This window comes from Lissotriton vulgaris, chromosome 12 (assembly GCF_964263255.1).
Source record: "Lissotriton vulgaris chromosome 12, aLisVul1.2, whole genome shotgun sequence".
Lineage (NCBI taxonomy): Eukaryota > Metazoa > Chordata > Amphibia > Caudata > Salamandridae > Lissotriton > Lissotriton vulgaris.
Genome location: NC_141700.1, coordinates 593,520,099 through 593,537,036, shown reverse-complemented (window position 1 = coordinate 593,537,036; position 16,938 = coordinate 593,520,099). Strand labels below are relative to the sequence as shown.

The following is a 16,938-nucleotide window of genomic DNA, read 5'->3' as shown; positions in this document are numbered from 1 at the left end:
TGGTATTTCAGTGGAGGAACAAATAATTCTCAGCCCCTCAACACCACTTTGGACACCGAGGTTCCTACAAACTGGGGCCAGCCAAGAATTTCTTGGATTTACATAAGCATCGCATAAAAAAAGAAAGTGTGCAATGCTTTCCTTAGGGGCCCCACATGTCGGACAACACGAGTCACTATTAGTTCTCCATCTCGACGTCATGCACCTCAGGGGGAGAGAACCTGCCCTTAATTGGAAAAATAACTTCCTGTCTAATGGGACAGTTATGCTGTCCCAATATTTTTCTAAGGAAGGTCTTTGTTTAATTTCCAAAAATCTACCCCCCATGGATTCCGAGGATACTCTCCTCCAGAGTTTCTGGTCGACATAATTCCAATATAGTTCTTTAATACTGGATTTACTTGGGAATACTTCCCCAAGGGGGTTTTCCCATAGTTTGGAGAGCCCAAGCTCAGCAAGGGTGTCCCTTAGCATTTTTAACCATGTGATTTTGTGAAAAACATCTAATTTGGCTAGTGCTAAGAACCCCTCAGCGTAATGTCTAATTTCCATTGTGGTCCATAGGCGTCTCCAATAGAGGATAGGCCTCAGACGGGCACGGTCACTAAGCGATCTTCTACCTAGATCCAAACCAAGCGGTATCAGTGGTGTACTTTGGGGTAGGCTGGTTATCCCTCTCATAAACCTGTTCTCTGATCTTTGTAGGGTAATGAGACTCTCAAAGCCCCAGACTTCAGCCCCGTAGAGGGTTGCGCCCAAGGCTTTAGCGTCGTAGACCATCAGAACAGGTTTTACAGGCCTGGTTTTGGATTTTACTTGTTCAACCCTAAGGGCTCCCGAGATCTGTTGGTGTTTCAACACCGCCTTCTCTATGTGACGTGACCAACCAAGTTTGCTTGAAATCTCAACCCCAAGGTATGTAAAAACATTTACCAACTCTAATTTGGCGTTATTCAAAAATACATTGGGTCGAGATTGACGCTTTTGCCCAAAGGCCATCAACTTTGTTTTGTTTACATTAACCTCAAGACCCCGTTCTTTGCAGAATGAGTCAAAAATGGTCAAAGCTCGCTGAAGACCCGACGGGGTTTTAGACACGATCAAAGTATCGTCAGCGAACATCAGAATTGGAACTCTGATGCCCGCTAGCGAAGGTGCGTCAACCATTGCACCCGTCATCCTGTCTACAATGCCATTAATGAACAGGGAGAACAGCAGGGGTGCCATTGCACATCCCTGCCGGACCCCCCGCTCGACTGGAAAGTTGGTAGTGGTTTCCCCATTCCTCCCCCACTGGACCTTTGCATAGTTACTTTCATGCAAACGCATTATCAGCGTAAGCAAATCAGGTGGGACCCCTATTTTGGACAGAACCTCCCACAGCGTGCACCTGGGCACCAGATCAAAGGCAGCCCTAAGATCAACAAATGCTACATAAAGGCTGCCTTTGCCCAGGAGTACAGTCCCCCACCGCAGCATGGTGAAGCGAAAAATTTGGTCGACCGTACTAGTTGCACGTCTGAATCCTGCCTGGAAGGGGGATAAAGCATTATTATCATCTACCCAGGCCATAAGTTTGTCGACCAGCATCTTCCCCACTACTTTTTGCATGGTGGCCAACAAACTTATTGGTCTATAATTTGCCGGGAGTGACCGATCCCCTTTCTTGAAGATCGGTATTATTATTGCCCCCTTCCATATACTTGGGATTTTTGCCCCTTTCGCTAGGCCGTTTCCCAACAAGGTCGCGTATTTTGCCCACTGGACCTTGTCGTGTTTAAAAATATCTGAGGGGATTCCGTCAAGCCCAGGGGCTTTTCCCCCCTGCAAACTTGCTATTACGTGTTCCGCGTCCTTAGTTGAGAATAAATCACCCTTGCAGAATACCAAAGGGATTGGTTCAATGGCCATTGTATCCCTACTCTCAGCATACTGGGGTTTAAAATATTCGACCCACAACGCCTCATCGACATTGTTGTCGGGATTGTTAGGGGCGCCCCCTCTTCCCCATTTCACAATTTTCCAGAAAAGTCTGGAATCCTTTTGTCCTGAAGCCTCGAGTAACTCCTCCCAGTGCTCCTCATCCCACCGCTTCTTAGCCTTGTGGATACTGTCCTTATAGAGTTTCCTGGTGGCGCTAATCGAGGCCTTGTCCCTGGTTTTGAGTGCTCTGCCCAACTCCAGTCTAGCTACCCTGCACTGTTTGTTGAACCAGGTCGCCATTGTAATTGGTGCTTTCCTGGTAGTCTTTGGAGGCTTGGTAAAGTGCGGTTTTATCAAGGAGAAGAATGTGTCGTGTATGTCAGCTATTTGGGCAGAGTCTGGTGTTACCTTGTCTACTTTTGCCATGGCATCAATAGCATTGACTATCTCCATATTAATGGACTCCATAATGGACGAATTGGCCAGGACGTATGGCCATCTCACCCGTCTTGAGTCATTAGCCATAACAGGTACACTCCCACAACCTGAGACTAGGTTGGTTCGTGCAGCCTTCCACCATGAGTGGGAGACACAGAGGGGGTTATGGTCACTTTCTACTCTCCCCACAATTTCCATGTCGCCCACTCCACACCATAACTCAAGACTACAGATGACATAGTCAATCCTACTTTTATTGTGGCCATTGTCGAATGTACAATTGCCGCCTTGGTCACTTTTTGTCCTGCCATTGAGGGCCCTCAAACCATACTCCAAGCATAACGCGTTCAACAACAAAATGTCTTTTGTCCAGCGCTTCACAGGTATGAGGTTTAGATTTGGGATGCCCCAAAGGGCATCTTCCTCAATTCCTATTGGATATGCATTGTTTTCTAAAGGCTCAAAAGTCCTATTCAAATCACCAGCCAAGATTACTTTGTTTCCAAGTGACCGGGATTCAAGGGAGGCGGATAGGACCTCTAGGGTAGGAGAATTCCCAAGACTCCTGCCCCTAGCATATATATTGTAGATGTCTATCAAACCACCCTTTCCTACGGATAATCTCAATAATTGTATGTCCTTGCAACCTAGATCAATAATTTTTGCTTTAACATTAGAGTTTTGTTTGATCCAAATTGCGAGGCCACCCATAGGTCTACCCCTGGGGCCTCTCGTAGCTGGTATAAAAAAATTTAAATATCCTTGGAGGTAAATTGGGTCAGAAGCCCACGTCTCTTGGAAAAGGCACATTTCGAATCCACTTACAAAATCAATCCAATGCTGTGACAATAGTCTGGCCCCCAACCCCGCTATGTTCCATGACAGAAGTCTCTCCAGAATGTTTTCTACACAAGTGCCCTTTTCGTTACATGCCATGGGCAAGAAATCATCCAGCTTCCCACCATCACAATCCTTTCCTAAAACAATATTTACACAATTTACATCTATTACATCCTTCATACAAATAGTGGTTGAAATGCCTAGTTCACCCGCACAACCTGCCGGACTTGCAATAGTGCTCTCATCATTCACCTTGACTACTTCAGATGATGGGCTCGTTTCAACTTCATTGTGTGTCATTGTTTCAACAGGGTTACTCCACCCAGCTTTTTCCCCTTCCAGGTGTAATTGCGTGACTGATCTATGTCAACATCCCCATCTCATCTGCCCCGGCCCATTTTGGGGAATAAATGCTGGTATATAGCAATTATTTGGTCTTGGTATGGGAGCGGCTATGGGGCCAGCCTCTACCCTGGTATAAGGACTGGATCTCAGTAGCTCCCTACAGCCCCCTAGGTGAATGACCGGTCTGGGATAAAAGAAAGTGAGGTCCACAACCCCAATCCCACCTATATTAGTATTCCAGCCAGGTCCCGTTATCAACCCCACAACCCTTGGATCCTGGAAATTAATTATAATGCACTCACCCCCCTGCTTTTTTAAAGTATTCCCTATCCAGTTAACCCTTCATGCCCCAATTATCAAGCCATCCACTCCCCCTGGCAGGGGTCTATTGACGCTAAGCCAATGCATGGCCTTGTTTTTTAGCATGTCATAGGTTTCTCTTTGGCCCTCCATTAGTGGTGGTACATTCATAAGTATGGCCACATATGGGTGGGAGTCCGGGGTGAGCTGTACTGGGGGGATCCTAGTCGGTGGTTTAGTTATATGGGATTCTGTTTGTGCTTGCTCAAGAGGAGCCCGGCACTGTGTAAGGATGTTTTCCACTGCCACAACAGAATTAGTCCCGTTCCCGGTACTAGGGGCATCCCTTGTGGGACCACCACCCATTGCTATCTGGGAGGTAGGCCCCCCCTTATTCCCGTTGCCATTGCTACAAGGGATTTTGTCCTTTCCTGGCCCTTTGGCCGCAGTTTTCCCCGGTCCGGTCGGCAGAGGTGTGGCATTTTTACTAATAGTGGTGGGCAGCTTTTTCACATTATCCTTGCTACCCTTGTTGGCAGTGTTATTGAGCTTAGTTTTCCCACTATTGCTAACGTTTTTGGTGGACATTAAATCAGATACATCCTTGCTATTCACCCCTTTATTTCCCTGGACAGGAGTAACATTTGTAGGCGCGAATTGTGAGTCTACCAACGCGACTCCTTGGTCTTTATCAACTATCTGTTGGTGTTTCCCAATCTCACCCATTTTATTGCCAGCCTTAATTAGTGATTTGATAGAAAAGAAATTATCTAGGCTAGCTTGTTCTAGGTGGTCAAGTTGTTCAGTTAACTTTTGCAGTTTAAGCTCAACTGGATGTAGGAGGGAACGCATTATTTTTTCCACTTCTACCAGGAAGTCATGTTTGGGAGATAGTGGCCCCGGCATTACTATGGAGGTTAGATCTACGGCTGGTGCCACCAGTTTTGTAGGAGGCACCATAGTTACAGGGACCACTTCTGATTGAGCTGCTATGACCTCCCCCGTTGGCATAACAAGGTCATTACTTGAGAATGGTTTGGAACCCACCTTCCTATGCTTTCTAACAGGTTTTTGGGGTTGTAGTTTTTTGGCAGTTACTCCCCATTTCCTTTTGACACCGGGCTTGGGTTTAGGCACTTCCAAATACACACTAGATTTTACCACATCTCCTTTCTCTTTGGATAGTTGGCTAGTTACATCAGATTGCTCAACAAATAGACTAGTTGCTACGGAGACTAGTGGTAAGATGTCAGTTAGCTCATTATGGGAGGATAAGTCAAGTAATAAGTCCTGAGTGACTGGTAAAACAATAGATGACAAAGGTGTAACCAGCGCAGGAAAGTTTAGACCTTGATTTTTATCGGGCGGGTTTTCAAAAGCTCAATCGATAGCCTACGCCCAGCTTGCCTTTCCGCCAGTGCGATTTCTTTATCTATATCCTGTGGCAAGCGTTTAAAGTAGGAATCAAGAGGGCCCATAACAGCCGGCTCTGCCTCGGCCATTGGAGGTAGGAGGGTGGAGGTGCTTGTTGAAGATGCCATAGTAGAGGGATCCCCCCTTCAGCCCACCAGTAAGCCCACAAGACACACAAATCACAAGTCAATTGCTATATCAGTGGGTGGGTCAATACCTGGACCGTGGATGTTAATGGGGTGGCCCAGCCCGGCCTCCAGCGGCCCCGGACGGCCACAGACGGTCCCGCCCTTGTCCCGGGCTTCTCCCGGGACGCTTCCCGCGCGCTCCCGCGCAGCGGGGATGCAAGGTGCGTAATGAACGTTATGAACACAAATTGGTGCAGAGGGGGGAGGGGTCGGGGAGAGCGGCCCAGGTGTAAGCAGTCAAGCAGGCAGGCGGGCGCTCCTGGGATATGCAGTCCCAGTTCAGCGCGCACACTCGCTCGCAGCCCCGTCAAAAATCCTTCCCTCAGCGTCCCCTTCTGTAAGACAGCAGGCAGCACTCCTGGCGCAGCGGGACCCGCGGAGCGGGTTCCGCAAGAAGTGGGCTGGTGACGAACTCCAAACAGGTCAGGTGGCGAACTCCAAGCAGGTCAGAGCAAAATGCAGAGAGGCGTCCCACTCGCCAGATCCAGGGAAACAGTTCATAAGCACTCGTTGAGAGGGGGGAGGGGTCGGGGAGAGCGGCCCAGGTGTAAGCAGTCAAGCAGGCAGGCGGGCGCTCCTGGGATATGCAGTCCCAGTTCAGCGCGCACACTCGCTCGCAGCCCCGTCAAAAATCCTTCCCTCAGCGTCCCCTTCTGTAAGACAGCAGGCAGCACTCCTGGCGCAGCGGGACCCGCGGAGCGGGTTCCGCAAGAAGTGGGCTGGTGACGAACTCCAAACAGGTCAGGTGGCGAACTCCAAGCAGGTCAGAGCAAAATGCAGAGAGGCGTCCCACTCGCCAGATCCAGGGAAACAGTTCATAAGCACTCGTTGAGAGGGGGGAGGGGTCGGGGAGAGCGGCCCAGGTGTAAGCAGTCAAGCAGGCAGGCGGGCGCTCCTGGGATATGCAGTCCCAGTTCAGCGCGCACACTCGCTCGCAGCCCCGTCAAAAATCCTTCCCTCAGCGTCCCCTTCTGTAAGACAGCAGGCAGCACTCCTGGCGCAGCGGGACCCGCGGAGCGGGTTCCGCAAGAAGTGGGCTGGTGACGAACTCCAAACAGGTCAGGTGGCGAACTCCAAGCAGGTCAGAGCAAAATGCAGAGAGGCGTCCCACTCGCCAGATCCAGGGAAACAGTTCATAAGCACTCGTTGAGAGGGGGGAGGGGTCGGGGAGAGCGGCCCAGGTGTAAGCAGTCAAGCAGGCAGGCGGGCGCTCCTGGGATATGCAGTCCCAGTTCAGCGCGCACACTCGCTCGCAGCCCCGTCAAAAATCCTTCCCTCAGTGTCCCCTTCTGTAAGACAGCAGGCAGCACTCCTGGCGCAGCGGGACCCGCGGAGCGGGTTCCGCAAGAAGTGGGCTGGTGACGAACTCCAAACAGGTCAGGTGGCGAACTCCAAGCAGGTCAGAGCAAAATGCAGAGAGGCGTCCCACTCGCCAGATCCAGGGAAACAGTTCATAAGCACTCGTTGAGAGGGGGGAGGGGTCGGGGAGAGCGGCCCAGGTGTAAGCAGTCAAGCAGGCAGGCGGGCGCTCCTGGGATATGCAGTCCCAGTTCAGCGCGCACACTCGCTCGCAGCCCCGTCAAAAATCCTTCCCTCAGCGTCCCCTTCTGTAAGACAGCAGGCAGCACTCCTGGCGCAGCGGGACCCGCGGAGCGGGTTCCGCAAGAAGTGTGCTGGTGACGAACTCCAAACAGGTCAGGTGGCGAACTCCAAGCAGGTCAGAGCAAAATGCAGAGAGGCGTCCCCCTTGATGAAGTTGACCAGTGGTGATGAGAGGTAAAGAGAGTGCAACCGTCGGCGTATGCCATGAGCTTGATTAGACATGTTGCAAATTCTGAGGGTTCACATGGTGGCCTGGATGAGTATGAGGTAGTAAAGCATGTGTTGCTGCAGGCTGGACCTATTCTATCTAAAGACTTAAAGACTAAGGGGCAGATTTACAAGCCCCTTGCGCCTCTTCTACGCTTTTGTGATGCAGCGGCGGCGCAAAAGATGCGCCATGGTGCGGGGTATTTACAAACGGACTCATCTTCGAGATGCGTCACGTTGTAAAGCCCTGCGTCATAAGGAGGCGTTCCGGCACAGGGGGGGGCGTTCCGGTGCAGGAACGCCTCCTAAAAGTGGCTGAGTGAAATCTACAAGATTTCACTCAGTCGCTTTTAGGCCAATGCTGCGTCAAAACCCTGCGCCTGCTTGAAGCAGGCGTAAGGCTTGATGCAGCATTGGAAGAATAGGCCCCCTAGTACATTGCTGGAGCTGCGTCGCGCTGCGTGACGCATCTGTGCCGTTTTTGCCCCATGGTGTGCCGCATTGTAAACGCGACACACCATGGGTGGCGGAGCTGCGGCGCACAATAACTGGTGCATCCCTGGGGGTACGCCAGTTATTGTAAATATGCCCCTAAATTGTGGCAACAGGTCGGTTGCATTTTGTAGAAGCATAAATGAGATATTGAACAACTGTCTTTCATGTTGTGTTTAATGTGATTTCATGAACACTGCAGCTGTACAAACCCTGGGTTTTGCAATTAGGCCAAAAGGGGGGGGGGGGGTTAAAGCCCATGAACTGTTTATTCTTGTCAACTTCTCTTTGTGTTTCAGAACTGAAGGATTAGGTAGATAAGAGGTAGATAATAAAAGATGCCAAATAGCAGAAGTCGAAACTAGCACATGTCCTCAGCATTGTGAGAATCTAGTAATGCTTTGAAGAGATATCTGTAAATATTTTGCTGCCGCTTAACTTGCACAATCTATTATGTGCATGCATTTCTGACTCAGCTATTTCAATATATGTCAATGATGTTAAAACAGTATAGGTAGATTGCACCAGCGGCGGCTGGAAGAGTATACTTGGAAGAAGAAATACGTTGTCTCTCAGGTTTAAGCCTAAATACGTATTCCTCCATGACTGTGTTTGATTGCGTTCTCTCATTAACAGACAAGTGTACCTGATTTGTGTGTTCACAATTTGGACCCTGGAGGGATTGAGAGGTGGTAGAATACAGACGGGCCCATTAAGAAAGGCTTCTGCAGGCGCTCAGGCAGAGGTGAGCCAGGGCTAAATGTGAGTGTTGGTTTGGGCGTGTGTAGCAGGTCCTTGTTAGCTTTTGCTGCTGTAGGGGAGCTTAGAGATGTGACCTTCAGAATGCCCTAGCAGAGTCAAGATCTGAATCTCTGGGTTTCCATACTTGTCTGGTAGTGACCTTTGATCCCCTAAAACAATGGTAATAGTAGAGAAGAGCTTCTGGCCTACTTCATCCCTGCCCCCCCGCCCCCATCGTAGGGTCAACAACACATCTCCCTATTGTGAATACGAGCTTAGAAATAAAGGCCAGTACTAGGTAATGGCAACAATTTTCTGGAACAAAAGCTATTGTAGTATGGAGATTATCATTTCATTTCATAAAGCTTTATTCGGAACATTTAAAAAACATGTCCATAAAAGCACATATAATACAGACAATTCATACATAATTCATTAAAGAAAACACATGATATAAAATAAACAATTATTAATTACAAACAATACATTAAACAATACATATCTCCGAGGAATAACACATGATACAAAATATCCAGAGGGAGATGGAATAAATATTTAAAAATGATTTAAAAACGCATACTTTTCCTGGCGCTAATAGCTTTAAGCAAAAAAGAAGCGGTAAAAAAGCAAATGTCCGGATGATTCAAATTAAAAAGCAGTCTCATAGCATCCGAAGTATTTCTCACTCCAAATCTATTAAATAATGGCTTCAAGTAGAATTTCCGTAACTCCCTATACAGTTTGCATGTTAATAAAAAGTGCTTAGTGCTTTGTTCAGTTTTATTATCACATTCACAGGGGCCAGTAGGGCGCATTTTAATGTTTGGGCACACAACCAGATAATGTACTATACCCATCCTCATTCTGGTTAGTACAAACTGGTGCGTGGTTCTTGGTACCTGTGACAGATATGGGCTAAAACCAATAAATTCATTCATGCTATTGTACAGTACACATGTAGTTAACTTGGAATCCTCTAGAAGATGCCTTTCATTACTGTGATTTAAAAAGATTGTTTTCACATTAGATTTGGGGATTTCCGAGAGACTGTAAGGGTCCATCAGCACATTGATCCCAAATAATTTTTGTGAACATTCAATAATATATTTGATCCAGGGGATCTTTAAGTGCTGGTCCAGTAAAAAACAGTCCTTAATAATTGCTCTGTTCAATGAGGTACCATCACTGAGCCAGATAGAGCGCCACAATAGTATGGGCCTTAACATAATCAGATCATTTAGGGCTTGGATCCCTGTTTCGTTATGAACCAAGGAATTGGAAGTAGACTTGGGTAAACACAAGAGCTTTTTCAGGAAGAGGTTTTCCTCTACCTGAAGGCTCTTAGCAGATGACAAACCCCAAACACCTGCCCCATAAAGGGCCGCAGAGAGACATTTAGCTTGGTAGATGTTTAACATGTCTTTAATACGTCTATTCCCCAACTTCTTGGCAAACAAAAAGACCCCATTAGAACTCCTAATCATCTTAGTTCTGACTACTTTATGTTCAGTGGCCCAACTCCCATTATTAGAAAAGGTAATTCCCAAATAGCAAAAATGTTCAACTTTTTTAACTGGTTCACCATCAATAACATAGTGGGTTTTACCTCTAATTTTTGCTTTTCCCGAACTACATTCCATTACATATGTCTTAGACTTATTGATCACCAGTTTCCTATTCTTAATGAAGGATACAAAACAATCCATCAGACGTTGGAGACCCAGGGGTGTCCTAGACAGTAACACTGCGTCGTCCGCATAGAGTAATACAGGTATGTTAAAGTTATTGACTCTAGGGGCATCCACAGCGACTGCCTGCAGGGCAGATTCGACCTCATTAATAAAGAGGGTAAAAAGCAGGGATGCTAAAACGCACCCCTGTCTAATACCTCTTCCAATCCCAAACTTAGGAGTACATTCCCCATTGGGTCCATAGCGGACGCTGGTGCGGAGCTTTTCATACAGTCGGGCTAAGAAATATATAATGCCTTCAGGTGCACCCATTTCCAATAATTTGGCCCATAATATTGCGTGATCTACCAAATCAAAAGCGCTACTAAGGTCAGCGAAACATAGATAAAGCGAACCTTTTTTCGCCTGGGTGTATTTTCCCACTAGTAGCTCTAAGTTCAGGCACTGTTCAATAGTACCGCGGCCTTTCCTAAAGCCAAACTGGCAATTACGTAGGATCTCGTTAGATTCTGCCCACTCCTCTAGTCTTACAAGGAGGACCCTACTCATAAGGGTCAGTAAGGATATAGGTCGATAATTTTTAGCATCCCCCCGGTCTCCTTTCTTATAAATGGGGATGATTATTGACTCTTCCCAAGTAGACAGTATTTTACAGCAGACAGCTGTATTAAAGATTTTGGTAAGCAGTGGACCCCAAATATCTGGCGCAGTCTTATACACGTCTATGGGAACGCCATCCGGCCCCTAGGCCTTACCTCCTTTACTAGATCTTATACTAGCCATGGTTTCTCCAATGGTAATATCTAAGGCTAGGATGGGCCATCTTTCTCCATGGAAATCTGTTAAATTACTAGAGTCAAAGATATTAGAAAAATGCTGGATCCACGAGTCCATGCTCACATTAGATGTGAGTTCTGGGACCTTGTCATCTTTTAGGAATGGACTGTTCACCGTGGACCAGAACAGGGTACAATTGTTCGTGTCCGCAGCTTGGGTGAGATTATCCCAGGCTTCTTGCTGTAATTCAGCTTTTCTACGTTTGAGGGTAGTGTTATATCCCTGTCTAAGTTGGACCACCAGATCCTTGTCCCTTGGTTTTGCTGCAAGAGCCTCTTTAAGGTTATTCCGGGCAGTAGAGCAAGCATGGTCAAACCAGCCCCTTATACACCTAGCTTTAGACCCAGCCTCTTTAGTAAACTTTTTATTGATGATAGAATTAATCCTGTTAAAGTGATCGATACTGTCGGACGAGGTGTCTTCCTGTTCTAAGATTGCCGTGATCTCCATCAGGCAACTAGAAATAATGGAATCTGATGTTATGTCCGCTTTTTCCCCTTTCCCTCAGTCTATGTCCATTCTGTCTATGCGGTTCGATATTGGCAATGATACCCTGTTCACAGACATGATCATTTTTCCAGAAAGTTAATTCAGTAATCAAACAGTTATGGTCACTCAACATAATATCTATCACCTTGGGTATTGGGCATAGCGGAGCAATGGTTGAAGACATGCACATAAAATCAATAATGGTATTCGCTCCCCTTCCTTTAAAAGTTGGTATATTTTCACCCATGTCATTTTTAGCGTTGTCCATAATTTCCATGTCATATTGTATCAGAAAATTATTCAAGGTTTCCCCATAGGTGTGATGAGGAAAATGGACTATAGCTTCCCCCAGTCGGTTATACACACCGCAAACCTTCTGGGTAGATAATGGGCACACAGGAACATTAAAATCCCCCATAAAAATAAACTCAAATATACCATTAAAATTCTTCACGAAATTATTCACTGCCATATCTAATTCATTAATTGCTACGTATCTAGTGTTATCAAAAACATTATTATAGAAATTTATCAAAAGGATATTTCTGCCAATTTCTTGTGTAAGCCATAAAATTTGCGAATGCGCCCCCACATTAACAAATTTTTTCACTGAGATGGGTAATTTGACAGAGATTAGCACCATCAACCCACCTTTAGCTCTACCATGGGTTGAGGGCAGTGCTGGGAGCTCATAAGACACATACCCATCAATGCCTTTGAAATTTTTGCACCAGGTTTCCTGTAAGCACAGGATGTCGAATAGATGCACAAAATCCTTCCAACCTAATGCATCCTCCTTGCCCGCAATTCCAGCAATGTTCCAGCTAGCAATGGGACAAGTTACCTTCACTCCCTCTTGGCTAACATTAGGCTGTTCAACACTAGGTATGGACATGTTATTCTCTATAATAAAAGGCTCTATGTTTGGTATAAAATTTGGGATGTCACCCCCTGTCAACGTACAGTTCAAGTACACATCATTACCCGTTTCATCTATTGACAAAATAACTTCTTCATTAAGGGTACTATTTCCTACATCCCTTGGAGGGTCAATCTCATGTCAGTCATTCTGATCTAGGTAACTCAGGGACTGAAACCTGTTCTGGGTTGGGACCTGGTAAACCATTCCATTATCGTACAAAGGGGTGCTACCAAAAGGTACAAATGGGTTGGGGGTATGCATTAAGGAAACATTCCCCCCTAACATAGAATTCCCCATATGCAACGGTGGGGTGAATAGACCATTTTGTGGACCAAAGAAGAAATTAGGCATCACTGGTCTGTTTACCATAGATGGATAGGTAGAATTACTCGGTACCCTCTCCTTACAGTTCGTGGGAGGTTGCCCACCAAGATGATTATAAAAGTAGCCCAATGGTCTAGCAACTACTTCAGTCTCCGACTGTGTGATTGCGGCCGCTCTAAGCAAGACAGTCGCCACATGTTGTGGGTGCTTAAAATTAATTATCACACAATCCCCCCCACCGACTTGTTTGGTATTACCTATCCAGTTGACTCTTCTGATGGAAATAATTTGGTCGGAATAGCCGACTGGATAGCCACAATGACGGTTTAACCAGGAGATGGTTTTATTCCTCAAGGAATCAGGTGTCTCATAATCATTTGGGGGCTGAGTGAGGATGGGGACGTTAGTTAATACCACAACGTAAGGTACACAGTCGGGTGGAAGATCAACTGGGCGTCTACATATCCTAGTGGACACCCCATTAGATCCTCCCGTCGTATCAGATGGAACTGGCACCACAGGTGCCGATACTTGCATGGGGGCTGATAATTTGACACCCGGCAATGTGCTTGTTACCCCATTGTTAGATTGCTTTGAAGATCTACCTGCCTCCTGAGTCAATGTGGGTAGTGGTTTCAGTGGTTCTTTAGAAGAGTGTTTCCTGGTGGTAATGGGAGGGGCACTAGTTGAGGCTTGTGGCTGCTCCTTGTCTTTAGTGGGAGCAGTGGCTGGACAAGTTGTCTTTTTGATGTAGGCTAAAGACTTTTCTAGGTTGTCAGCATGCTTGCCCACCATACCCCTTAACCTAGCTACTTCCTCCTGGAGATCTCCTATTTTAGTTAGCAATGGCTCTACCACCATACTAAATTTACTGAGAATAGTACTCATTAGTGAGTCAATTTGGTCAGGCTTAATGGAAACATATTTATCTTGGGTCGGAGTTCCTAAGTCCTCGGTATGTTCCAATTGTATGGTGTCTTTTTTCTTTCTTGAGATATGACTACCTCGCTTGGGGGCTGTTTTTCTACAGGCTCGCATAAATTTGGAAGCCCTCCCAGATTGCTGAGGTGTTCCCCCAACATTACCACATTGGTCATCATCCCCCACTATCGACTTGTCTGAAACCTTGGTCACTTCAACATTAATACTATTGATACTATTATCAAGCTCAACAGGAGCGACCATCTCATTAACAGTATTATCTGAGTTAATATAGTTATTTGCATCAGCAGACGGGATCAAAGGGGGGTCAGCAATAGTACTTTTTCCTAGTGATTTCCTTCTGTCGCTGTTGATTTTGGAGACCACTTTCAGTAAGTAATTGTCCGGTAGTGTACTTTGGACTGACATTTCAGGGCTTGATTGACAGTCACAGGTGATTATTATTTAAAACAAGGGGAACAAAAGGATTTTCCACGGTGTGTCGTTAAACAGTACTCACAGTTCGAGCCAAGGGAGGTGGCCCTGCCCGGCCTCTTCTGGCCCCTGACGGCCATAGACAGCCCCGCCCTTGTCCCAGGCTTCTCCCGGTCGCTCCCGCGCGCGACTCGCGGGGCGAGAGGGGGTGTCAGGCTTTATCTGCCGCCTCCGGCGCTCTCTGTGCATCACGGGCGCGCTGCTGGCAGAGGGAGTGCTGGGGAGTGTGGTCCGTTCTCTCGGGACGCCTACCTTCGCCTCCCGGCGTGTGCTGCTCCCGCCGTTCCCCTCACGGCAATGCCCGTTGGCAGTAAGGTCAGGTAAGTAGCGTGGTGTTCCCCCACTGGGCTCCCGGGGGGTCAGGCTTTATCTGGCGCCTCCGGCGCTCTCTGCGCGTCACGGGCGCGCTGCTGGCAGAGGGAGTGCTGGGGAGTGTGGTCCGTTCTCTCGGGACGCCTCCCTTCGCCTCCCGGCGTGTGCTGCTCCCGCTGTTCCCCTCACGGCAATGCCCGTTGGCAGTAAGGTCAGGTAAGTAGCGTGGTGTTCCCCCTCTGGGCTCCCGGGGGGTCAGGCTTTATCTGGTGCCTCCGGCGCTCTCTGCGCGTCACGGGCGCGCTGCTGGCAGAGGGAGTGCTGGGGAGTGTGGTCCGTTCTCTCGGGACGCCTCCCTTCGCCTCCCGGCGTGTGCTGCTCCCGCCGTTCCCCTCACGGCAATGCCCGTTGGCAGTAAGGTCAGGTAAGTAGCGTTGTGCTCCCCCACTGGGCTCCCGGGGGGTCAGGCTTTATCTGGCGCCTCCGGCGCTCTCTGCGCGTCACGGGCGCGCTGCTGGCAGAGGGAGTGCTGGGGAGTGTGGTCCGTTCTCTCGGGACGCCTCCCGGCGTGTGCGGCTCCTGCCGTTCCCCTCACGGCAATGCCCGTTGGCAGTAAGGTCAGGTAAGTAGCGTGGTGTTCCCCCACTGGGCTCCCGGGGGGTCAGGCTTTATCTGGCGCCTCCGGCGCTCTCTGCGCATCACGGGCGCGCTGCTGGCAGAGGGAGTGCTGGGGAGTGTGGTCCGTTCTCTCGGGACGCCTCCCTTCGCCTCCCGGCGTGTGCTGCTCCCGCCGTTCCCCTCACGGCAATGCCCGTTCGCAGTAAGGTCAGGTAAGTAGCGTGGTGTTCCCCCACTGGGCTCCCGGGGGGTCAGGCTTTATCTGGCGCCTCCGGCGCTCTCTGCGCGTCACGGGCGCGCTGCTGGCAGAGGGAGTGCTGGGGAGTGTGGTCCGTTCTCTCGGGACGCCTCCCTTCGTGTCCCGGCGTGTGCTGCTCCCGCCGTTCCCCTCACGGCAATGCCCGTTGGCAGTAAGGTCAGGTAAGTAGCGTGGTGTTCCCCCCACATGGAGATTATCAATTCTGTGGCTTTGGAAAAGAAGGCTGTGGAACTAGGGAAAGACGGTAATCTCTGAAGTGCAAATGTCACAAGAGTCTTTTCGCAGAACAATCTCCACCCCAACTATGATTCCTTCTGATATAAGTGCTGTAAAAAATAATGATTAGCACAACAAAAATGCTCTTTTTGAGAACAGAGCGATACAGATTGGCACAAAAGTATGAAAGGTGCATTTTCAGACATGCTCCTGAGGGGTTGGCGAGATTTGCTTATGCATGAACAATTATATATTTGTTACTATTTGTGCAATATTACACAGACACATTCTGTTACCATAGATTTACAGTGGCTCTGTGTTTCCATGCTTTTTCCCACCATACTTTCCGAATCTACTTTCATTCACTTTTCTTTTCGCCTTTAAATCACCTGTATCTCACTCACTCTCTCCCTATTGTTCTCTCTTTCCAGTGAGTTTCACTTTTCTTCTTCTCGTGCTGCCTCATATTTTCAAAGCTTCTTTTCATTCCAATCTCAATGATTCATTAACTCCATCCTCAGCTCTGTCTCTCTTTCTCTCTCTCTCTCTCTCTCTCTCTCTCCCCCCACCGCCCCCCCCCCCCCACCCTCAGGGCAGTTCCTTCCACTACATCCTGTTACTTTTGTCTCACTCTTTCTTGTAACATACATTCAATCGACTTACTTTGGTTTCTTGTGCACTGGAATCGTCTGTAAACTTAAATGAGTCTCGTGGGAGCTGCGATGCCGATCATAATTTACCAGTTTCTCAGTTGAGGAGGCATCGAGGCCACTTGACTGCTGGCACCTCAGACCATCTGTCTGTGTACTGTTTCTCTACAGAAAAAAGACAATGAACATCATATAAATACATTCTGATTCTCCCATAAAGCTCCAATCCATATTAAGTACCTTAAAACCCCAGATTGTATTTTTGATTCTCAGAGGTCTTTAACAATATATTTAATCCAGTATATTGAATTGTATCATGCAGAAATGCCATGGGAAAGGAGGTAACACATATGGCGTGGTGTGATACTAACTGGCAAAACAAGATAAACAAATAATTGATTTGAATCTAAAGGACCCTTTACAGTGTTATTTTACATTACATTTCCGTTATAAAACAATTTAGCACTGCCTGCATTTGATTGCCTCCCTTATATCATTACCCATCAAAGGTGTTATTCTAAAGCAGTGGTTCCCAAACTGGGCGCCTTTTGCTCTCTAGGGAACCGTTAAACCTATTGCATTTAATGTTGAAGGGTCTGTAGGCTTCAGTTAAAACTAATTAGACTTAAACACATGAGGTTGATGATTTGTAAGTGACATGCCTAAAGCTGTAAATGTAGTGATTAGTTGATGGCATGTCAAGGGAGATGACCTC

At 47.7% G+C, this 16,938-nt stretch overlaps 1 protein-coding gene across 1 annotated transcript in view; it reads right to left on the bottom strand.

Moving 5' to 3' along the window:
• Positions 1–16,938, bottom strand: part of LOC147677799 (ATP-binding cassette sub-family C member 12-like) — a 2,578,840-nt gene that overhangs the window by 2,493,028 nt on the left and 68,874 nt on the right. Inside the window, exon 3 of the mRNA XM_086945588.1 lies at positions 16,237–16,388. Within this exon, the coding sequence (XP_086801714.1) occupies positions 16,237–16,388 (152 nt within the window). The remainder of the gene's footprint in view (positions 1–16,236; positions 16,389–16,938) is intronic.